A 24,515-nucleotide genomic window follows, 5' to 3' on the forward strand; every position below is an offset into this window, starting at 1 on the left:
GTCACTCAATACATGAGCTGGAGTAACACACCCAAATAAGGTTGCCTTCAAAAATCTGAGGCCCGTGAGGCACTCTGCTTCTTTCTTATTATAGGAGGGTTCAGGGGATGCAATAACTTCTCCTTCACCTAAAGAGGTACATCCCAACATGCCAATACCTTACAGCCATTGAAATTTTACTGAAGTAGAAGGCCTCTGAATTTTAGTCAGATTTATTTCCCATCCTCTGACATGCAAATGTCTTGCCAATAAGTCCAGAGTGGTTGGTACTTCTTACTCATTAGGTCCAATCAGCATAATACCATCAGTACAATGGACCAACATGATATTTTATGGAAGAGAAAGGTGATCAAGATCCCTGTGAACCAAATTATGGCATGCTACTACTCACTCCTAAAGTAAGACAATGATGGCATATTGCTGGCCTTGTGGACCACTCTCCACTCACCCTTCCTGCCTTCTAACACACACAGACACAAGTGATAAATAAGTAGGCATGGTTCTTTTTTAAATGTTAGCACTCTTCACAACACAATCTTTACTCCGACAGTGTTCAACTATTTTATTTAAACACGGACACTGACATTTTATAGTGGTTCATAGCATCCCCTGAATTAATTTGATTCTTGTAGCTCATATGATAATTAATGAGAGAAATAGCACTTTGAGTCACTCAGTTGTGTAAGAGCAGTGTGTTTTATAACTTTTTCATCTCATAAAACAAAGCTAAATTTTTCCTTACAGTTGGATAAAAGCTTTAGACTGGAGTAAACCTGACCTAAGGCTCCAAGTTTATACGCCCAATTTTATTCCCTCTGTAAATTCATGGGACATTATGTGCATTCCCCCATGGGGTGTGAAATCTTAATCTAGTCAGGTGTTCATGCCTTTTCATGTAATTAAGTAATTATTTTTAGTGGATTAAAAATTTTAGAAGGCTTTGAAAAATGTTAGTAAAAATAGCAGTCTGCTGTGTTTACATCGAGTCTTAATCCTCGTTGTTCAAAGAATGTTTATCAGTTGAAGATATAGCAAATATTAGCATTTCTACTTTGCAGGCAGAGAAGTTATGTGATGCACTTGAAGTGATACTGAAAGTCAAAAGTGGGAGGTTTTTGTTTTTTACTGGAGCTTTTGTTAATTCTCTTTCTGCATTCTCCATTAACACCTTTTCCACTTTTTCATCTCTCCCATACAAATAAATCCATGGAAGTACTTTGGAGAAATAATATTAAAAAGGCGGTGGCTAAATTTTTAATTATCTTCAAAAGTGCTGTTTGAAAGCGGTGACTATTGCTATGAGTTACCAGTTTATTCTGTTATCAGCCAATTACTGACTCTTTTTATAATACATGCTGTGTCTTGCAGCCATATTTCACCAGCCTTCTTAAAATTCTATCAACTAAAACATATAATCTAAGTAAAAACAGTGTTTTTGTAACAGAGATACAGCTTGAAGTCAATTCCCTTGTCTCTCCCTTTTAAGGGGATCTTGTGTGCAAGATCGGTAGGGAGGGGTAGAGGGTGAGGGGGAGAGAGAGAATCTCAAGCAGATTCCCTGTGAAGGATGGAGACTGATGCAGGGCTCCATCTCATGACCCTGAGATCATGACTTGAGCTGAAATTAGGAGTTGGATGGAAACAATTGAGCTATTATGAGTCCATGCCCTATAGGGTTAACAAGGTTAAAACCAGCAAAAAGTTTAAAGTTTACTTTTCAGAGAACTGTTTACCCCTAATCAGCTCTTGTGTCTTTTCAGACCCCACTAACAAACTCACTAGTTGTCACTGCGGACGTTTGGACTCAAGGTCAACTGATAATATTCCATCCTATGAACAAGCAATTTCTTAACCCAAGATAATGAGTCCAAATCTCCATCCAGTTTATATAAGCTCTTGGAGCATGCTCATAGCCCCTTCTCCTTGTCCTAAGATAATCTCACTGACGCCAGGGACTGAATTTTGTCTCATTCTGATGTTGAGCCTCTGTCTCAAAATGAATATGGGGTATATGGTACATATATGTTTGCTCAGTGTGCATTCTCCCTCTTCCTCATGAACGGTCCCAGGTTTCTCCAGCCTTTTCATCAATATGTATGTGGTCTCAACCCTCATGTTTATAAAAACCGTGTTCTTTCCCCCCTTAGGGAGGTGGATTTGAGGCTTGTCCTTCCATCTCCTCCTTTGGCTCCCTTTCCTCTTTTTTTTTTTTTTTTTGGTAAAGTGATTTTCATTTCTTTTTTTTTTTTTTTTTTAAGATTTTATTTATTCATTTGACAGAGAGAGATCACAAGTAGGCAGAGAGGCAGGCAGAGAGAGAGAGAGGAGGAAGCAGGCTCCCTGCTGAGCAGAGAGCCCGATGCGGGACTCGATCCCAGGACCCTGAGATCATGACCTGAGCCGAAGGCAGCGGCTTAACCCACTGAGCCACCCAGGCGCCCTGGCTCCCTTTCAAATAAACACTTTCCTTGGTATATGCCTGATGTTTCAGTGATTGGCTTAGCTGCATGTTGAGCAGACACACTTGAGTTCTGTTACACTTAGATTAAAAGTATACTTGTGCAATGAGTAGGATAAACAAAAATCATTTATACCTAGTAGTAGCATAGTGAAAGGGAAAATGACATTTATAAATAGATAATGTTGAAACCTAAATGAAAAGAAAAGAAAGATTATTGTCAAAGGAACAATAATTAAACTGACATTAGACTTCTGTCAGTAATAGATGCCAGAAGACAAAGGAGAGTGATATTTTAAAAGCACTGGAGCTAAAGCATCATTCCAAATTGAAAGCAAAATAGGAGTCTTTTAGAAAAAGATTATATCACTTTGCTACCCATAAATTTTTCTGAAAGAACTACTAAAGGATGTGCTTCAGTAAGGACAGAAGTAAACCTAGAGAGATGCAGAGCAAGAGAGAGAAATATATAATGTGAGCTGATTGTTCTAGTCCCAAGAAACTTATCTTTTTAAAAAAATCAGAATTCTATAACACAAGTGGAGTTGCTTTTTGGACTGGTTACTATTCAGCTGTATTCAATTATAAATTAGCTATCAAAGAAAGCTCCTCATTATCTGGTAATTTGGAATGACTTTCATAAAACTCCCAGAGCCTCCAGTAATTCCTCTTCCAACTCCATTAACTTTCTAGTATTGCAATTAATTGGGAAGATCCATTTAAAAACAACTTGTTCATCACTTCTTGCTGAAATTTTCTGTTAAGATAAAGTATGGATGGATATAAAAAGATTAGCACTGAAATAACTCTGAAAAAATTAGGCACAATTCAATCATGTAGACTACTAGCTTATAGCTCCCCAAATTAAAAATAAGTAAAGTCAGTGTGAACGTAGAAGCACACACATACACACAAGATACACACACCGCATGCAGAGGATAAAACGGTGGAGAAGGGGACAAACAATTGATCCCGAATGTAGTTAGGTTTAGTTAAGATCACAAAAAATGAATGAGGGAAAAAGGATTGGTTCCGAGCAAAATGGTGTTTAAGAGATCAACAAGTCTTGATACAGCACAGTACCATGATTAAACAAACAATTCTGAACACTTCTGATGGTCTGCAACCTGTGTTAGGTGCTGAGGAGGAATTCAGAGGTGTGGAAGATAAAACCTATGGTCTCTAGAGGCAATTCATGTAGTGGGGAGACAGACATACATAAACAATTTCTCTAGTGTGGTTGAAAAAGGTGCTAAGAGAACGGAAGGAGAATTAATTAATTAATTAAAGAGAATTAAATTCTAATTAGGGGTGATTAAGAAAGTATTTCAGAGGAAATTGGTTTAAATTAGATCTTGAAGAATGGGTAAGAATTTTATATCAGGCAATGAGGACAGGCATTCCAAGCAAAGATACATAGGTAAGGAGCATGAGGAAAATCAAGCTCAAGATCCAGCTTTCCTGCTTACCTCCTTCCCAGGACTGAAGGCTCATCTCTGTTGGGGACTTCATCAAGTTCCCAGAAACAAGCAGATAGATACATCTGAACAGAGGGGAAAATGAAGTGACCAGGAGTAAGACAACTCTTGAAAGAATGGAGGCAAGCAGAGAAATACATATATCTGAAACTTCTGGTGTTTTAAAAATGTTTATAAGTGTCATCATGTTATATATATCATTCTGCAACTTTTTTTCCCATTCAACTTTCTTTTTGTGACCTCTACATCTCTGTAAGCTCTAGTTTGTTTATTTTACCTTTTTGCTTACCCATGTTTCTATTTTTTTAAAGATTTATTTACTTATTTGTGAGAGAGTGAGCACCTGTGACTGGTTGTAGGGCAGAGGGACAGAATCTTCAAGCAGACTCCTCACTGAGCATGGAGCCCAACACAGGCTCAGTCTCACAACCCATGAGATCACGACCAGATCTGAAACCAAGAGCTGGATGCTCAATCCACTGAGCCACTCAGGCGCCCCACCCATGTTTCTATTGATGCACCTGTAGTTTCTATTCAGTTTTTCAATATTATAAACAATGTTACTTGTATTGTAAAAATAACCTTCTACCTGTCTTCTAATACACCAATGCAAGTCTTTCTAGAGAATCTACCTAGAAAGGGAATGACTGAGTCAAGATGTATATGTATTTCCAACTTAACAGATAGGGTCTTTTATTCATCTATATCTCTTTCCATCTCCCTTCCACCACCTCTCTCTTTTCTTGCTACTCACGTGGTGGGTACTTAAGAGATATTCATAATTTTCAAGGTGGGAAGAAGAGAGAAATTTGCTGGGACCTAAGGTTTAAGAGGATTAAAATAAAATAAAAAAAGAGAAGTAAGACTGGCTTATCAAAACAAACAAACAAACAAACAAAAAACCAAAAAAAACCACAACAAAATCTTGCCATTTGCAATGATGTGGCTGGAACTAGAAAAATAAGTCAATCAGAGAAAGACAATTATCATATGATCTCTCTGATATGAGGAATTTGAGAGACAGGGCAGGGGGTTCATGAGAGGAAGGGAGGGAAAAATGTAACAAAATGGGACCTGGGAGGGAGACAAACCATAAGAAACTCTTAAACTCAGGAAACAAACTGAGGGTTGCTGGAGGGGATGGGGTGGGGGGGGTGGGCAGGAGTGTTAGGTGGCTGGGTGATGAACACTGGGGAGGGTATGTGCTATGGTGAGTGCTGTGAATGTGTGAGACTAATGATTCACAGACCTGTATCCCTGAAACAAATAAAACATTATATGTTAAAAAAATTTTTTTTTCTCCAATGCTCAAACAAAAAACAAACAAACAAAAGAACTAAGACTGGCTTTAATTGATGGTCATTTGGCACCTGGAACACTGGGCCCCAGTCATTCAAGTAGCTGGTAGACTAGTGTTGGGGATAGACTTGTAGGCGGGGAGCATGGCTCTCCCTGAGAGATCGGTGAGTGTCCTTGGACTGGAGCCATGATCTGGAGCGTGCATGGTCATGCTCAAGGGCCCAAGTCAAACCTGGCTCTCATCAGGCTGTCTGAATCGTTTTTAATAAATTTTATTTATTAGTTTGACAGAGATCACAAGTAGGCAGAGAGGCAGGCAGGGAGAGAGGAGGAAGCAGGCTCCCCGAAGAGCAGAGAGCCCGACGCAGGGCTCGATCCTGGGACCTTGAGATCACAACCCCAGCCGAAGGCAGAGGCCCAACCCACTGACGCACCTAGGCACCCCAGGCTTTCTGAGTCTTAATCTTTGGCTTAAAAAAGGAGGTGGCAATAAAAGTGATAGTAATACTTAATTCTGGATGGCTGTGAAGATTTAACAAGAAAAAGTGTATGAAAGTGCTTCATACATGTACCTTATTTACAACTATTTAAATATGTTCGTATTGTGATCCTTTGCCTTTTTTTTCTATCTTTTCAGTGTCAGTCTCATAGATGTCATGCTATTAGTCTTTTTTTCTTTTCTTTTTTTTTTTTTTTAGATTCTATTTATTGATTGGAGACAGAGGGAGAGAGCATGAGCAGAGGGCAAGGGACAAGCAGACTACCCGCTGAGTGGGGAGCTTGATTGGGGTTTCAACCGACATCATGACCTGAGCTAAAGTCAGATGCTTAACCATTGGAGCCACCCAGATGCCTCTGCTATTAGTCTTAACATAATGTTTGTTTTCCTCTGAGTGCACCTTAATTGTGGAACACAGAACTGATCAATATACTCTAGGATTTGACCAACCATGTAGAGTGGGCCAAAATATTAATTTCCCAGTTTTGGATACTACATGTAATAATGCATTTTAATACCAGAGCTATTTTGGCAGCCACTCCCAGTGTTGACTCAAATTGGGTTAAAAAAAAAAAAAAGAAAAAAGAAAACAACTAAAACTTCCTAAGTGTCTTTGATATAGCCTGCTGTTAAATTAGATTTTTTCTATGCTATAATTAGGTACTTTTTTTTTTTTTAATTTTAGCTTCTTCTTTTTTTTTTTTTTTTTTTTTTTTTAAGATTTTACTTATTTGTTTGACAGACAGAGATCATAAGGAGGCAGAGAGACAGGCAGAGAGAGAGGAGGAAGCAGGCTCCCTGCCGAGCAAAGAGCCGGATGCAGGACTCGATCCCAGGATTCTGGGATCATGACCTGAGCTGAAAGCAGAGGCTTATCCCACTGAGCCACCCAGGTGCCCCTGGTACTTCTTTTTTAAACTTGATTGTAATACTTTATAATTTATCCCCCACTTATTTCCATTAAACTTCCTTTTATTCAACTTAGACTTCTTGAGTTAGGGTTTGGACTCTGTTCTTCAATATGTATATTATTATTCTTTTTCTAAAACAAACTCCTCTGGATCATTATGTTTTATTCACTTAGGAAAAGCATGGAAAGAAATGATTATCTTGTTTTTGTCTTCTTTATTTATTTTTTAAAGATTTTATTTATTTATTTTACAGAGAGAGTGAGAGACAGAGACAGAGCGTGAGCAGGTGGGTAGAGGCAGTGAGAGGGAGACGCAGACTCCCCGCCGAGTAGAGAGCCTTTTTCAGGGCTCTACATGGGCTCGATCCCAGCACTCGGGGATCATGCCCTGAGCTGAAGGTGGACAACTGACTGAGCCGTTCAGGTGCCCCATTGTTTTCTTTCTTTCCGCCTCAGAGTCTGTCCTCCAGCTCTTCTCTCCTCCTTCAGATGTCTCCATAGCCAACCCCTTACTTCTGTCGAGCCTTCCTTTAGTATTGGCTGCTATTTCACCTTCACAACAAGACTTTCCTGACCACCCTGCTTAATACCGTAGCCCTTATCCTCTGCTGACCCCCATTTTGTTTCATAGCACTTAAAACCATCTAATACAATATATTTTATTTTATATTAATTATCATTACTGTCTATCCCCATGCTCCATGAATTCAGGAATCTGCTTTGTTTACTGATAGATCCCAAGTTTCTAGAACAGTATTGAACACATTGTAGGCAATCAATAAATATTAATTGGATAAAATGAATATATTTCAGGTCATTATCGATTGTGATAAATCGATTTAGATGCTTCTTGAGCCATATTGATAGTGCCCATGCCTATCTCACAATCCATGGATCATCAGTTTTTAGTTTTTGATATATTGATAATTTGCTCTTTTTCACAGATATTTTGGGGAGAAGCTGAGAAAGGCTGAATCAGGGAATGTTAGATGCCATTTTATACCAGATATGTCAGATAGTCTTTAAATGTGATAAATCTCCCACCAAGTCATTGATAAAAATATTGATTAGCAGAAGCCAAAGATAGAGCCCTGAAGTACAGCTCCTATGATCTTCCCCTAGTCATTAATCTTTACTCTTTTGTACAGCCACTTATCCAGGTGGTGTTCACCTGATAGAACCATCTTTCATCCTGGGTTTCTCTCTGTGACTCACACAGATGTGATGGTTAAAGTTGGTAAATATGGGATGCCAGACAAATGACAGTAACAATAAGGGCTAAAGTATATTGGGTACTTACTGTCTGCTGGGCACCGTGCTGGGTTTAGTATGCACCATATTTTATTTAATGGATTTATTCCACTTCTTTTCCTTTTTTTAAATGAGTGAGATAATAACACTAGTAAGTGATGCAATGAGTATTTGACCCCAGACAGTCTGACTCCAGAGTCTAATCACTGACCCTATTACACTGACTTCCCTGACATGCATATTCTATGTGAATGTCCCTCACTCAACAGCGTAATTATTCTGACATCAAATATCTTTTGGAAAGTCTACTATGTGCCAAGATGTGCACTAGGAAGGAGGGAGACAAATATGAATATGATTTGAATTCCCTGCAGAAGCTAAAAAGAAATTTAGAATTATGGAGTATGCTGCATGAATCTTACATCTATCTGCTGCAGTTATTTTGTTTTTCCCTTTTTTTGGTTGTTGATAATTAGTGATGTCTTTCCCTTTATGCTAATTTGATACTTGGTTCCAAAAACCTTTTGGCAGCCAAGAGGCACAAAAATCCAGGGGATAAATACACTTCTCCTCAGAGGTTTCTAAAAAGCAGAAACTGGGGACACTTTCTTGATGGAGCCTGCTTATTTATAGTCCCACATAAATGCCAATCCCTTGAACCCTGAGAGGAGCTGTGCTTGAACAGATACCCCTGACCTGCTGCCAAGGTGCTGCTTTGATCTTCTGAGTCTTTTACTAAGTTCTCATGCGATCTCATCGCACTGCCCCTTAACTGAAAGCAATTTTCATGTTTTCTATTTAAGCCTTTTGAGGCTCTGAGCCAGGTGGTGAATTAATTACATTTGTAGGTTGAGAAAAGATCCCAACTTTGTTGTTAAATTCAGCTAAAGTTAGAAATTTCTTTTGAAGGCTGTATTAATACCATTTAGCTTTTATTTCATAAAAAATCTATTTCAAAGGCAGTACATGATTTAATGGCTGATTTTAAAATGTTTTAGATAAGGATTATTATAATCATAGGTAAAAAATATGAAGGTTTTTTTTAAAGAATCAATCAGTGTCTTTTTGAGGCAATGACAAATTTTAGTGGAGGTGATATGGCTATGAGGTCTTCTTTTTGGAGGTAAAGGGGAAGTCATGTTTGAGGTTTATAGAATTTATACAGAGTGTTACTTCAACACACTAAACAATCTGGAGAGAATTCAGTGCCAATAGCATTTTTCTGAGAGGGCGGGGTGGGGGACTTAAGAGAGCTCTGATCTTGAAGTCAGAAGAGCAGTTCTAAATCTTCTTTCCAGCACTTACTTGAAATCTTATCTTGGCAAACTCCTTAATATCACTGACTCTCAGTCTCTTTACTTATAAAATGGGAATAATGGTATTTTCTCATTATTGTTCTAGGATCCACTGAAATAAAGTTAATAAGTTGTCTGTAATGGAGTAGGTACTTAAATTGCTACAGGTATTTGAGCCTGCGACACTCAAAATACACTACAAATTACTGTGGTTCTTGATACCCTGGACACTATTTTGCAGCTGGAAAGGAGAAGAGCATTAGCCTCCTTCAGAAATGGAGAAACCCTATTTTAAATGACCCGAACCTCATCATTTGGAAAGAGGCAGAGAACCCTGTTTTCTAACAAATACCTTTCTTATGAGTTCCTGTTCAATAGCAAGCAATACAGTAGTAAAAGGAAAGGCCTCTCTTAAATCAAGTAGAATATATCTTCCTTGAGTGATTGAATGCAAACCTTGACTATGTAAGCATTTTCAGGAGAAGGTCATTGTCTATAGAATTAATTTTCATTCTTGGCTCAACAATGCCTACTGGCCGTCAGAGCTTTGTGAAAACCCCATCTGTTTAGTTAGGGACTGGCCTGATTGATGAGGGATTGACAGGAGTTGGAGGATAAATCCTGGCATCTAGGGATAAATTATTTAAGTGTCCTTTCATTCTGGGTAGAAACTAAGTCTCCTTGAAGACATATAATATAAAGTAGAAAGTGAATATAGTAAATAATGGAAGCCCTAATAGATGCTCAATGAACTTTGTTAATTTTGTGATTTAAAATTTTTTTCTTTCTTGAAATTATTCAGATAGCTTTCATTTAATACATATAGGTCCAGTATACACTAAGTTTTAGAACTTCACTTTCTTACCGTTCTGTGTTTTATTCACTCTGTCTTCACATACATCAGCCAAGCCTGGTTTTGTATAGTTTTCATTCTAAAAATACATATAGTATTTAAATCAGATTTATATTTTTAAACTATTCACATTCCACTCTGTGAGATGCTAAAATAAACTATCTCCTATTATCCCCAAGCCCATCCTTCAAGAATTGCTAGAGGTGTTTTGAGTTTATCATTATTTCATATATGAACACATTTCATATCTCACATTGCCACTGTAGTTAATATATCTTTTATGAATTACTGTTAGCAAGCGATTCCATGACAAAGAGTTATACTGAGAGCACAGTCTAACATGTAAGGCCATCTATGTTTTAAATGATAAATATTCCCAAATTTAAATATACTAAAAACCAATAATCATCTAAAAATACATAAAATTACTTGATTTTAAAGAAATCCTACAATATACAAAATTAACAATTTGTTTCATTTCTTCTTAAAACCTGTGAGATGATTGCAGTAAACTATGTTGTATTTGATCATTTCAACATGTCAACATCATATACCAAAAAATAATAGATAAATACGGTAAAATGCTATTTAACAAGCATTTATTTGGGTTCAGTAAAAGTAAGGAATCCTACAAAATATTGAAGAAGAAGCAATGACCGAGGTCCTGGATTAACAGTGGCTGTCAGTCAAATGGGAAAGATCAGACACGAAGGGAAATAGTCTAAATACAAGGTAAAAAGTGGTAAGTATACAACAACGTGTTACTGGAGCTCAAGGAAAGAGGATTTCTTTTTTTCCTTATGGAAGGAAGGAGAGAGAAGGGAGATTAAAGGCTCAGTGGAGGTGTTGTCTTCTGTGGTGGCCCACCAAGAAAGAAACGGAGTAGGAAATGTTAGTCATGAGCCTCTCCACCCATTGTGTACTCATCCATCTATCAGTCACCACTAAGCTTACTTCTTTTCCTTAGAGGCCAAACTTCCTCCTATTCCCCCAAACCTACCACACACTGCCATGCCCTTGTATTTTGGTACAGGATTATTTCTTTTCTTGGAATACCTTTTCTCCCCATTATTCTTTGCAAACTCTCACTCTTCTTTCAAGACCATCTAGAACTCTGCCTCCTGCTTCAGCAGTCTTTCAAACCTTGTCACTACTTCCTCCATTCCTTTACAAATTTTGTACACTCCCTTTTATAAAACTTAATCTGATTTTGCATCAGTTTCTTCATCTCTATTGGGAGATTCAAGAAACATGACTTATTTTATGTAACTATTGCTTATCACAATGTTTGGCACTGAGAAAATAATACATGTTATTTGAATAAATGAATGGGAGTATGTGTAAAATGTGTTGAGTGTGTTATATTATTTTGGTGCTAATTTACATGTCCTGATGAAAAATGAGGTTGAGCATCTTTACATGTGCCTACTGGCCATTTATATATTTATTTTTGTAAAGTGTCTATTTAAATTTTGCCAGTTAAAAATTTTTGTTGACTTGGGTTGTATGAGTTTTCTATACTTTCTGGTTTCTTGGGATTTTGATTTAGTTATGGGGATTAATCAGATTGAAACCATGGTCACTTCCTTACTTCCCAGAGGTGGTAGATTGTGAAATAAATATGGCCCCAAATTTCTCCTTTCCTAGGGAGTGATATTGCCATTCATCCAATCAAGAAAGAGATAGAGTTTACTTCTTCATCTTGAATTTTAGTGGGCCTGGTGACTTACTTACTTTCTCTCTTTCTTTTTAAAGATTTTATTTACTTATTTGACACAGAGAGTGAGAGAGCACAGGGGTAGCAGCAGAGAGAGAGAGAAAAGCAGGCTTCCTGCTGAGTGGGGAGCCTGGTGTGGGGTTCGATCTGGGATCATGACCTAAGCCAAAGACAGATCCTTAACCGACTGAGCCACCCAGGCGGCCCAGCCTGGTGATTTTCTACATTCCAAGAGAGTGTAGCAAAAGTGACATTGGAATGACTGCCGAGCCAGGGCATCAAGAAGCCCCACTTCCACCAGTTTCACCCGTTTGAATCCAGCTGCCGTGTGGAAAAGTCAAATCTTTGATGTAGCCCAGTTCTATCTCCTAGAGGATGCAGAGAGCAGTTTAGCTATCCCAGCAGAGACTGCCAGAAGACATTCCTAGTCAACCTACTGAATCGTAACAAATTCCCATGTAGTGGTTATTTGAAGCCACTGAGTTTTTAGGTGCTTTATCACAAATCCACGGGTAATGGATACACTGGGATTAAAATGCACTCAAGAAGAGTTTCATTTATTGGAGTGAGTTTGGGCAAAATTAATGCTAAAGCATTTGTTAATGTAAAAAAAAAAAACAGATTGAATGGAAACTGAAACCTGTCTTATGACCAATGTTGTTTGAATTATCCACCCTATAGAGTATACTGGGAGAGGAAGAACATACAATTTCATGATTTTAGGTAGTCTACAGACAATTGTAAGGTGCTATATTCTTCTTCTTCTTTTAAGATTTTATTTGAGAGAGAGAGAGAGTGAGAACAAACAGGGGGAGGAGCAAAGGGTGAGGGAGAGGAACAAGCTGACTCTCCACTGAGCCTGGAGCCTGGAGCTTGGAGCCAGGAGCCTGACACAGGACACATCCATCGTAGGACCCCGAGATTGTGTCCTGAGTTGAAGTCAGATGCGTCACCAACTGAGCCACCCAGGTGCCTCCTAAGGTGCTATATTCTAATCTCAGAGTAGTATTTGGGATGTTTTTTTTACAGAAAAAAGTGAATAAATTAAAAATTTGTACCACATATATAGTGGTACAAAGAATATAGTATTCTTAGAAGCAGTCCTAAATATTATCAAAACACAAAAATGTTCATATAGATGCCAAATAAAATAAAAATAAAATAAAATAAAATAAAGCCAAAAATGTTCTGGCAAGTGTTAATTCTCCTTTAAACAATCTACAAAATTTATTAAGTAGATTTGCACACAATACAAGTAAGTTACCCTTGGGAGATAAGTTTTGAGAGAGTAAATTGTAAATAGAGCCTCAAACATTTGATTGGATGAGCTATTATTTTTCCATGGGCCCTTCCTTTACTTGCTAACTCTATCATATTTAAATCTTATACATTTAAAAAATAGAAAATAGAGAAATGTTACTAAAAACATTTTTTGAATAAAGATGCAGAACTTTAAACATATATTCAAAGCATTTATCTAGGAAAATAGACCCCCTGTGAATTACTGGTTACATCACAGAGGTATTCCAAATAGCATATGTGGAAATTCATTTAGTACAAAATTATGTTTCCCACCTACTAGACAATTAGAACCTAGTGCACGCACAGAGGGGGCTGGGAGGAAATTATCTATCAAGAATATCTCAAGGCAGTTGGCAAATATCCAGATTTTGGAGGAACCTAGTTAGTGCCCTGTTCTAACTATTGCAAAAGTAATTTTCTTTCTGAAATGGAAAATTAATGTAATGTTCCTGAAGGGAAACATTTAATAATAATCAAGTCAAGGCATAAGGCACCTGATTCCCTTCTGTGACCTTAGTCCTAATGTATTAGTAACCCTGAGGCTCTGCTCTTAACTAGATTGTGGTTCAGAGACTAAATCACTCAACTGTGAAGTTCTGATATTCTCCTTGCCCCTATTTCATATGATAATCAGTGTTGAGCTGATGGATATTGCTAAAAAGCACAATAAACTTTTCCCCATTTTTTTTTTTTTTTTTTTTTTTACCAAAACTATGGTCCAGTAACATTACTCCATACTAAAAGAAAGAAAACACCTTAATGAGTTATGTTAAGATCATATTCTGGCTAATAAACTTTAATATATTTAAATCATCACAATTAATTAAATACCAAAACAGAGATAGAGAATATAGTTTGACATTTCATAAGAATGTTATTTTGCAATAAAATACTACACCAATAGTAAAGGGAACAAATATAATTATAAATAAGTATATTAAATATTCAGAAAATTTGGTCACATTATTTTAAAATCAGTACTAGAAATGGCAGTTAATAGAACTGAATAAAACAAATAGCCCTAAAACAAATAGCCCTTAATGGAAAAGATGACATGTTTCAACTGAAGATATCTTAACAGCAAATTTTATACTTAATTTGTTACTTTTTGAGCTCCAGTTCTATGGAATCTGGAAATCACCTGTTCCAACTTTCTACCTATGAAGGAATCTCTTCCACAGCATTAAAAAGAAATTTTATTTATTTATTTGAGAAAGAGAAAAAGAGAGAGCACAAGCAGGGGGAGGAGCAGAGGGTGAGAGACAAACAGACTCCCTCTGAGTGGGGAGCTCTATGTGGGACTCGATTAGAGGACCCTGAGATCATGACCTGAGCTAAAGTCCAATGCCCAACAGACTGAGCCACCCAGCCTCCCTTACAGCATCTTGTCAGAGTACTCATCCAATCTGAAATACGTTCACGGGCAAGAGAACTCAAGGATCCACTTCTTTATGTTACCGGATCCTTAACTGTTTGACAATTTAAATTTGCACCAGATTTTCCTACCAGAAGTCTTGGTTGTTCCTAACAGAGCAGATTTCTTTTACACAACATAGCCCTTCAAATACTTGTCAGCAACTATATGGCACGAGCAGATTTGTCTTTTAGAGAGATAACTTTGGTTGCTAGGTGGAGTAAACTGAAAGGAATAAACTGAAAGAAATTTAAAAAGAACCTAGACTGACAAATTATAAGAAACGGGGAAAAAAAGAACAAGTTCTGGCTTCACATTCACAGGATGTCCAGTACACTATTGGGAATTTTATTTATGGTTGAGATGATAATGAAATCGGCCAACAATTTTGGAAATGATTTTAAAATTATATTCCCACTACACACAAACACACTAAAATGAACTAGAGACTAATTAAAGATTAAAAAAAATGAAACCATTAACATACTAGAAAAATTCTAGGACAATTAAAAAAAAATTCCTGAAATGGAAAAGCCTATCTTAGCATTATATCAAAACCAAAAAGATATATAAGAAAAGGGTTTTAATCTAATCATTTAGCAAATGTGAATCTTAGACTTCAAATTTGAATATATAGTCAACAAGACATTATTCCTTTAATTTCAACCTTCTAGCAGGTTATCAGAAAGTTCCAACCTTATTACAACTGAGGCCTTCTTCTATTCCTCAAGGTTGCATCAAAATCAGAGAAGCTTACGTGGTAGGTAGAAAATTAGGTGTGTTGCACCAGATTTTTGCACCAGAAAATTAGGTGTGTTGCACCAGGGGATGATGGGATGCAAATGTCAATGCTTTGATTTTCCGTAGAATGTCTCATGGTGCCATTATCAATATTCAAGTCTATGTTTTGTCCTTGAAGTTGGGTAGCTCTCTCTGGCTTCTGTCTCATACAGGGATTTAGGGAACTAGCTGCCTCTGCCTGGATGCACATTCAACAGTCTCTGGAATCCTGCCACTTCCCCAGCATGAAAATCGAGGCAGCTCTGAAACCAGGTGTCTTGTCTCCAAAAATCGCTTTATAGTGGTGGAGAAACCCCCACTCTACCTCTTGTGTTTCTACTCTGCTTCTTCTCTCCTACCTGACCTCCCTCTTTTTCTGCTATAACAGGCTTTGACAGTGCATTTCAAATCACTCAAATTATTAATAGTTGCAAAAAAGTTAATATTTCCTTAGGGACAAGGAAGAATTGGTCTTAAATTCTCTTAGGAAAAAAAAATTTGAAGAACGGGAGGAAAAGTAGAAGATTGGTTTTCCATTTCAAACAGTTTTTGCATTCAAATCATACCTACAAAAAATTTTCAAACTTCTGTATAGGAAAAAATCATGTGAAAGAAGCCTTGGAAAAAAGCCTGGGGAAATTATTACAATGTATATGATAAACAGAGTTTTTACAAATCAAAATGCAAAAGACGGTATTTCATAAAACGTTGGCAAAGAACACAAACAACCAATCTAGAGGAAAAAATATAAATTATCATATTTTATACTTATGAAAGATTTCTTACCCTTACTAGAAATTTTAGAAATGCAAACTAAAGTAACAACCATCATTTCATACCAACCATATTGGCTTTTTAAAAAAAAAAAGTCAGTCTAAATATCCAAGGCAAGGACTATGGTAAGACAAGTTACTTGCCTCAGGAACAAAAAATTCAGTAATCAGAATAAATAAATTTTGATGGAAATTAATGAAAAAAATCCATGATGAACAAAATGTCAAAGTTTTAAAAAAAGGCAGGATTCAGCCTTGCATTTTATATGACCTTAATCCTGGCCCTGCCAATAATGGTAAATATTAGGAGAAATCACACTCATCCCTACTATGAAAGGCCTACAGATTGGTGGGCAATTTGGCAATATATGTTCACAATTGAAATATGCATAGCCCTTAACATAAAAATACTACTTTTGGGAATTTTTTATAATGAAGCAATATGATAAACAAATAAAGGTATCTGTACATAAATGCTCACTTAAACATTGTTTAAAGGAGCAAAACATAGAAAAGTGATAATTATCCAGATAAGTTATGCCATATCTCCTCACTTTGTCATACTACTGACAATTGAAAATGATGTGGGTATATATACTTTTACTTAGAAACTTGAGGCATGCTATAGAAGTAACTGGAAAAAAGGAGCTTTCGTTCTTTGTAGACAAATAGTTAAAAAAAAATGTTTAGGTTTATACACACACACACACACACACACACACACACACCCCACATCCATTCATCTATTTATCTATGTATGAAGGAAAATTTAGAAAGGTAAGCCTGAAGTGTTAACAGGGGTTTTCTCTGAGACGGCAGAATAGAATTCTGGGTCTATTTTTTCCCTAACATCCTGAGTGATGAATTTTTTCCCTGATTTCTAAAGTTGTTTCTACCAAGTTGGAGGAAGAGTGAGAACTGAGCCAAGAGAGTTTGCATCAAGGGAATAATTATAATACCCAAATTCCCATATCAGGAGAAAAACGTCTAAAAGCTGTGCAGCTCACTTATTGCCTCTTAGAAGATGGCATCTGAAAAAAATCTACTGAGGAACTGTAGCCCTTTTAGTCCCCAGGACTTTTCCATAAGTCTTCTTATTTCCTTTTCTTTTGAACAAATGCATTTTCAAGTTCTGGATTTCACTTTGATTTTCCCTTGAATGCTACAAAAATGCCACCCCAATTCTAAAGAAAGGGGGATTTCTTATGATTAAGGTGTCCCATGCTTATAGCTAAGGATTCTCCCATGCCAGTTCTTCAACCACAGTGGAGCACAGGAAAGGAAAATAAGCCAGCACCATGCATTAGAGCATAGTGTCATGGGAGCTGGAGGAGAAAGTTTCAACAAATTGCTGAGCAAGGCCACATTCGGCAAAAATGTAAAGACGTGCAGACTAAGTCTTGATTGTTAGATTATGGAACTGAAGATCATTGGTCACTTTCAAGGGTACGTATAGAAGTAAAGTGTCAGGAGTCATCATGAAAGGATGTAAGAACAAGGTCGATGGGGTAAGAATATGCTAAGAAGCTTTGGAAAGCATAATTTAAGTGAGAAGTGGTGGGAAGAGATAGACTTGCTTGACAAGATAGAGAAAAAAAAAACCCATCAACATTTAAAAAGACTAGAGGGAGGAAGATGTATTACAATGATGAATTACAGTGGAGGTACAAAATTAAATGAAAATAGTCTGGGGGGTGTAGCACCTACTGGGATCCGAAACAAAATGTAAATGTGTACACCAATGTGTAAATGTGCCTGCTAATAACTGGGATCTTTCTGGTAGCTAGATCTTGATTCTTAGTTCCAGCATGAGCCCTGAAATTCTGCATTTTGAGTGAGCTCTGAGGTGATGCTGGTGCTTTATCTCCTCAGACCACACTTAAGAGAAGCATAAAGTCCAGACCCAGTGCTAAGCCTTGAAAGGAAAGACACCGACACCTCTTTCTCTGGGATGCCATCAAGGAAAGAGACATGCTAGTAGAGAAATCAAATCTGAGATGACAAGAGATGAGGGAGTTTATACTAAATGACTTTAAGCTCCTTCATAAAGAACTGGTGAGCTCATTTGTTGGGAATTAGTGTGGAGAAATGAGGGCTTGGAAATGGTGGGGAAGTTTTGGAAGAACTGTTGTAAGACGCTTATTAGGAGATCCGGAAGAGATGAACTGTGTTTTTGGTGAGGTGCATTAATAACATAATTAAACCATGGAATGAAGTGTGGGCTTTAGGTAAAGGAAGTAAAGATGACTTTCCCCAATTAAAATTAATGAGATAAATTTCACCTGTGGTGGCCACAGTGTGCTTGCTAATAACTGCCTTAAAAGGCTCAGGAATGCAGTTCACCCCATCACCTACACGTGTGAAGCAGCCTACCCAACCCAACTGTTTCGATCTTTTCTGCTTACCTAATATTCAGCAATGAATAATATAAAAAACACAGCCTCTAGCTGTAATCAGGCTGCCAAGAAACAAACAACCAAAACAATATGGAAAAATGAGAGTCTCCAGAATCTTTAATATAAGGGCAAAGAGCAGTTTTAAATTTATCCAAGTTAATTTTTCCATAAGCAATTGTCTTTGTTGGCATTTACAGAGCATGTGAGCCCGACAATAATCCTTCAGGAGCAAATAGCCTAAAGAATCCCTAATGACCTGAAGGTCTCCTCAAGCTGGTTTGGCTCCGGGGTGCCTCATTTCAAAACCCACTTCCCCTGTCATCATTGCTTGCACAGCCCTCCATTGCTCTACACCCAGGACACTTTCTCAGATGTGGCCTTGGAGTTTGGTTCCAAGTGTGAAATGAACATTGTGAGAAATGAACCTCCCTTATGTATTATTCATTCATTAAAGATGGAATAAAAAAAGATTAAAAAGTCCCTCATTATTAGTAATTTTACACACTATGAAGTTCCCTGCTTTTCTCATCTTCTGATTATTTCTACCAGACTCATTCCCAAAACTCATCTGCCATATTCCTCACCAGGTCCTCTGAAGTCATTTTCCTCTTCATTGAATTAACCTAGTGATTCCCCTCAGATTACCAATCATCTCTCTGTTTTATAGTTATTTACATATCTTCTCTCCCATATTAAACTATTAGCTTCTCAAGAACAGAATTCATAGCTTATTTTGTTTCATATCCCCCTCTGCATCTAATTTTATTGTCGAAGGTTTTATCTGTAAGATTATTTATAAAGGAGTAATCCAGTTAGAGATTGACATGAAGCTAAAATAAATGGTAATTATGAAAACATGTTTCTATTTCAGTTCTGGAATTCTGTAAGCACACTCAAGGATACTATCTCAGTTTTCCCTATATCCTTCTATATTTTAACATCTAATTGCATGTAAAGTATGTGATATGCATTCCAAAAGACATTTGCAAAGGAACTAATCAGACCTATCTAATATACTTTTGATGAGTTAGATTCTGTCTCATAAATCCAAATGAAAAGTATTAAACATTACAGCACCAATTTCCCCCCCATCCTCAAACTACAGAGTGCAGAGATGGAGGAAAATGTTATAAATTTAAGGACAATAAGAACATGCAGGAAAAAAATCATCCAGGTTTTTATAATCTTTTTGGATTTAGAAAAACATTCAGTGCATTTCGATAAACATAGTGAATACCATTTTGAATTTTATATGCAGGCATGCCTCATTTTATCATGCTCTGCTTGATTGTGCATCACAGATATTGCATTCTTTACAAATTGAAGGTCTGTAGCAACCCTGTATCAGTGCCATTTTTCCAACAGCATTTGCTCACTTCATGTCTTTGTCACATTTTTTTTTTTTAAAGATTTTATTTATTCATTTGACAGAGAGAGATCACAAGTAGGCAGAGAGGCAGGCAGAGAGAGAGGAGGAAGCAGGTTCCCCGCCGAGCAGAGAGCCCGACGCGGGACTCGATCCCAAGACTCCGAGATTATGACCCGAGCCGAAGGCAGCGGCCCAACCCACTGAGCCACCCAGGCACCCACTTTGTCACATTTTTAAAAAAAGATTATTTATTCATTTATTTGACAGACAGAGGTCACAAGTAGGCAGAGAGGCAGGCAGAGAGAGAGAGGGAGCAGGCTTCCTGCGGAGCAGAGAGCCCAATGTGGGGCTTGATCCCAGGACCCTGGGGATCATGACCCGAGCTGAGAGCAGAAGCTTTAACCCACGGAGCCACCCAGGCGCCCCATCTGTGTCACATTTTGATAATTCTCACAGTATTTAAAAATTTTCATTATTATCGTATTTGTTATGGTGACTTGTATTCAGTGATCTTTGATGTGACCATTATAATTGTTTTGGGGCAGCATGAGACATAAGACAGTGAACTTAATGGATAAATGTGTGTTCTGGCTCTTCCCCCACTTCTCTCCCTCTCCTCAGGCCTCCCAATTCCCTGAGACACAACAATATTGAAATCAGGTCAATTAAGAACCTACAAGGGCCTCAAAGTGTTCAAGTGAAAGGAAGAGTCATAAATATCTCACTGTAAGTAAAAAACTAGAAATGACTAAGCTTAGTGATAAAGTCATGTCAAAAGCTAAGACAGGCTGAAAGCTAGGCCTCTTGAACCAGCTGGCAAAGTTGTGAATGGAAAGGAAAGATTCTTGAAGAAAACTGAAAGTGCTCCTTTGGTGAACATATGAAAGATAAGAAAGTGAAACAGCTTTATTGTTGATACGGAGAAAGTTTTAGAGGTCTGGTTGGAAGATCAAACCAGCCAAAATATGCTCCTAAACCAAAGCCTAGCCCAGAGAAAGACCCTCACTCTCTTCAATTCTCTGAGGGCTGAGAGAGGTCAGGAAGCTGCAGAAGAGAAGTTGGAAGCTAGCAGAGGTTGGTTCCTGAGGTTTAAGGAAAGAAGCTGTCTCTGTAACATAAAAGTACAAGGCAAAGCAGCAAGTGCTGGTGCAGAAGCTACAGCAAGTTCTCCAGATCTAGTTAAGGTCATCAGTGAAGGCGGCACACTAAACAGATGTTCAATGTAGACGAAACAGCCTTCTATTGGAAGAGGTGCCATCTAGGATTCTCAAAACTAGAGAGGAAAAGCTAGTGCCTGACTTCAAAACTTCGAAGGACAGTCTGACTCTCTTGTTAGGGGCTAAGGCAACTTGTGACTTTGAGCTGAAGCCAATGCTCACTGGCCTTTCCAAAAATCCTAGGACCCGTAGGAATTATGCTAAATCTACTCTGCCTGTGCTCCATAAATGGAACAGCAACATCTGAATGTCAACACTTCTATTTATAACATGGTTTACTGAATATTTCAAACACACTCTTGAGACCTACTCAGAAAGAAAGATAAAGATTCCTCTCAAAATATTACTGCTCATTGACAATGTATCTGTTCACCCAAGAGCTCTGATGGAGATATACAATGAGATTAATGTTAACACATGCCTGCTAACACAACATTCATTCTGTAGTCCATAGATCAAGCAGTAATTTCAAATTTCAAGTCTTATTATTTAAGAAATATATATATATATGTATATATATATATGTATATATACATATACATATAGCTGCCATTAATAGTGATTCCTCAAATGAATCTGGGCAAAGCAAATTGAGAACCATCTGGAAAGGATTCCCCATTCTATATGTCATTAAGAACATTCATAATTTGCAAGAAGAGGGAAGAGGTCACAGTAACAACATTAATAAGTGTTTGAAAGACATTGACTCCATCCAATCCTCATGGTTGACTTTGAGGGGTTTGAGGCCTCAATGGAGGAAGTAACTGCCGATATGCTGGAAGTAATAAGAGAACTAGAATTAGAAGTGGAGCTTGAAGATGGGACTGAAATGCTGTAATCTCACGATAAAACTTGAATGGATGGGGAGTTGCTCCTTATGAATGAGCAAAGAAAGTTGTTTCTTGAGATGGAATCTACTCCTGGTGAAGATGTTGATATGACAACAAAGGATTTAGAATATTACATAAACTTACTTGATGAAGCAGTGGCAAGGTTTGAGAGGACTGACTCCAATTTTGAAAGAAGTTCTGTAGGCAAAATGGTATTAAACAGCATTGTATGCAGCCATCAACAACAAGGCAAGATTTCCCACCAGCAAAAAGATGGCAACTCGCTGGAAACTCAGATGGTGATTTGCACTTTTAAGCCATAAAGTATTTTTAAATTAAGGTATGTAGATGTTTTTTAGACATACTGGTATTGTATAGTTAATAGAGTTAACATAACTTTTATATGCACCAGGAAATGAAAAAAATTCATTTGATTTGCTTTATTGCAATATTTGCTTTAATGCCATGATCTGGAGCCGAACCAGCAGTGTCTCTGAGGTATGTCTGTATATTATATAGAAAATAGTTTTTAAAAATGTAGAATTGGGGGTGCCTGGGTGGCTCAGTGGGTTGAGCCTCTGCCTTTGGCTGGGATCATGGTCCTGGGGTCCTCGGATAGAGCCCCGCATCGGGCTCTCTGCTCAGCAGGGAGCCTGCTTCCCTTCCTCTCTCTCTACCTGCCTCTCTGCCTACTTGTGATCTCTGTCTGTCAAATAAATAAATAAAAATCTTTATAAAAAATGTAGAATTGACAGGACAGTTTGGGGTGAGAACAGTAATAAGCTCATTTGCTGGAAAGTTCTAGAATAATTAATATAATCTCTTACCAGCAGCTTTCCAATATAACAGACTGAATAAAATTTTCAAAATAATCTAAAGCCTTTTATTTCATATGTTAGTATCACCTTATCACTCTACTGTATCAATAGTGGTGTGTCATTCTTTCATCACAGCTGAAGACATTGGTAATTAATCTCAAACATTTCTACTCTTTTTATAAATCAGTTCTAGTTTCTTGCCAATAAGCATAAGGTTTTCTTCAATGTATTAAAATACTACTGCTTTATAATAAGGAACATTTGAATTAAATTCAAACACAGTATAGCCCCATTCCTAAAGACATGCAAGTTTAAAAATATACAGTTGGCTAGATAGTCTCCCAATAGAACATACTAAATAAGGTTCACAGCATGCAATTTTTAATATATGGCATGTTGTTCCTAAAATGTTTTGGAAATCACTTCTCTGACAGGGGTAAATGTGTCTTCCATAATTATCTGTTATATGCCTGAAATTAGGGAATTTGTCTTGTACTATATGAATGGAATCAGGGTGGACTTATTTATGGTAGTTAAAATTGGAACTTGTAATTAAAAAATATGTTGTGTCCTCAACCAGAAAAATCAAAGGCCATTTGCTGATTTGGGATTCTTTTGTGGACATATTATATACTGCATAAAATTTCTAACCTCAAAGTGTGGTGTGTTCATTGGTCTGTTGAAAAGTATGATAAACACCAGAAAGGGGAAAACCCCCACCCAAATTATTTTAAATACTATAGTTATTACTTTTCTCCATTGTTTCACATCTTTTGGTCTAAATTAACTTGGCATGATTAGGAGAGTAAGTCTCAGACTGTGATAACAAAAAAAAAAAAAAAGGATTTTTATGAGCCAGATCTGAATGAAATATTCTTATTATTACTTGTATAAAGTCAGCATGTGAGTTTTTAAAAATAATCTGAAATAACAATCTTAAGTACTTTTGCAGAGGAGTAGAATTTGTCTTTTTCAAATTATTTTCTGATATATAGTCATCATGGAGACCTTGAACTGTGCAGACAGTACATTATCTTTTTGCTAGAAGTGTTATATCAACATGCCTCTATCTGTATAAGTGAATCTTATGCTTGGGGACATTAAGAAAATTATCAATTAAGATCATTGTCTTGAAACAATAGGCAAACTGCTTATCTTCTGTAGCAACTGTAAATACTATCTTAAGATGTCTTGATAGGATCTGATCTTTTATTTCTCATCCATGACCATCCCAGGAAAGAGATTTCAAAATAGGAATCTTTCTATTTTTGTTCGCAGAGTCTGTACAGGCATTTGCTCCCACAGATGTTCCATATTTACACACAGGAAAGAATTTTCAAGCCCACCTCTGCTGATTAAAAAATGATGACGATACTAAAGAGCACTCTTCTGTTCCCCATGGAAGTCTTCTTAAATGGCTCTAGATACCCATCCTTGTGAGCACTGGGAATATCTGGCCTAGAATTTTCTTTTGGTGGGCCTCCTCAAACTTTCCTCCACCTCCAGTCCTGCGGGACAAAGCTGTTCTGCTTGGTGCCAGAAATTTGCTAATTATTTGAAGACATTTCCTGGCTAATCATTAAAGAAGGTTTGTTAATGATGGTCTTAAAGAGGCTTAAAGCATCAATTAAAAGGTAAATAAAATTATTTTACTGACAGCTTATGTATCCAAAAATGATTGCTCTTTGTGAAATGGTAATGTTCAGGCACGACAAAATGATTTCTAGCGGCACAGTTACTTTATTGTTTAGTACTTAGGGGAGGAAAAAAAGTTAATTGAAATGTGAAAAATGTTTAGTAAGGAATTACTGTAATTTACCAAATATTGTTGACTCCAGTCACTTTTACAACTCGAA

At 37.2% G+C, this 24,515-nt stretch overlaps 1 protein-coding gene across 7 annotated transcripts in view; it reads right to left on the reverse strand.

The window, feature by feature from the left end:
- Nucleotides 1-24,515, reverse strand: part of LOC309843542 (uncharacterized protein) — a 90,832-nt gene that overhangs the window by 55,438 nt on the left and 10,879 nt on the right. For 5 of the 7 annotated variants that reach the window (XR_014300197.1, XM_082689070.1, XM_082689068.1 and 2 more), the window contains exon 2: nt 10,056-10,122. Coding sequence is in view for 5 of the 7 variants with exons in the window: in XM_082689070.1 (XP_082545196.1) it covers nt 10,118-10,122 (5 nt within the window). In the remaining 2 variants the exon portion in view is untranslated. Of the gene's footprint in view, nt 1-3,927; nt 4,002-10,055; nt 10,123-24,515 lie in introns of all 7 variants that reach the window. The other 2 variants (XR_014300198.1, XM_082689069.1) reach the window with 1 other exon arrangement.

This window comes from Mustela nivalis (genome assembly GCF_964662115.1).
Source record: "Mustela nivalis genome assembly, chromosome: 11".
NCBI lineage: Eukaryota > Metazoa > Chordata > Mammalia > Carnivora > Mustelidae > Mustela > Mustela nivalis.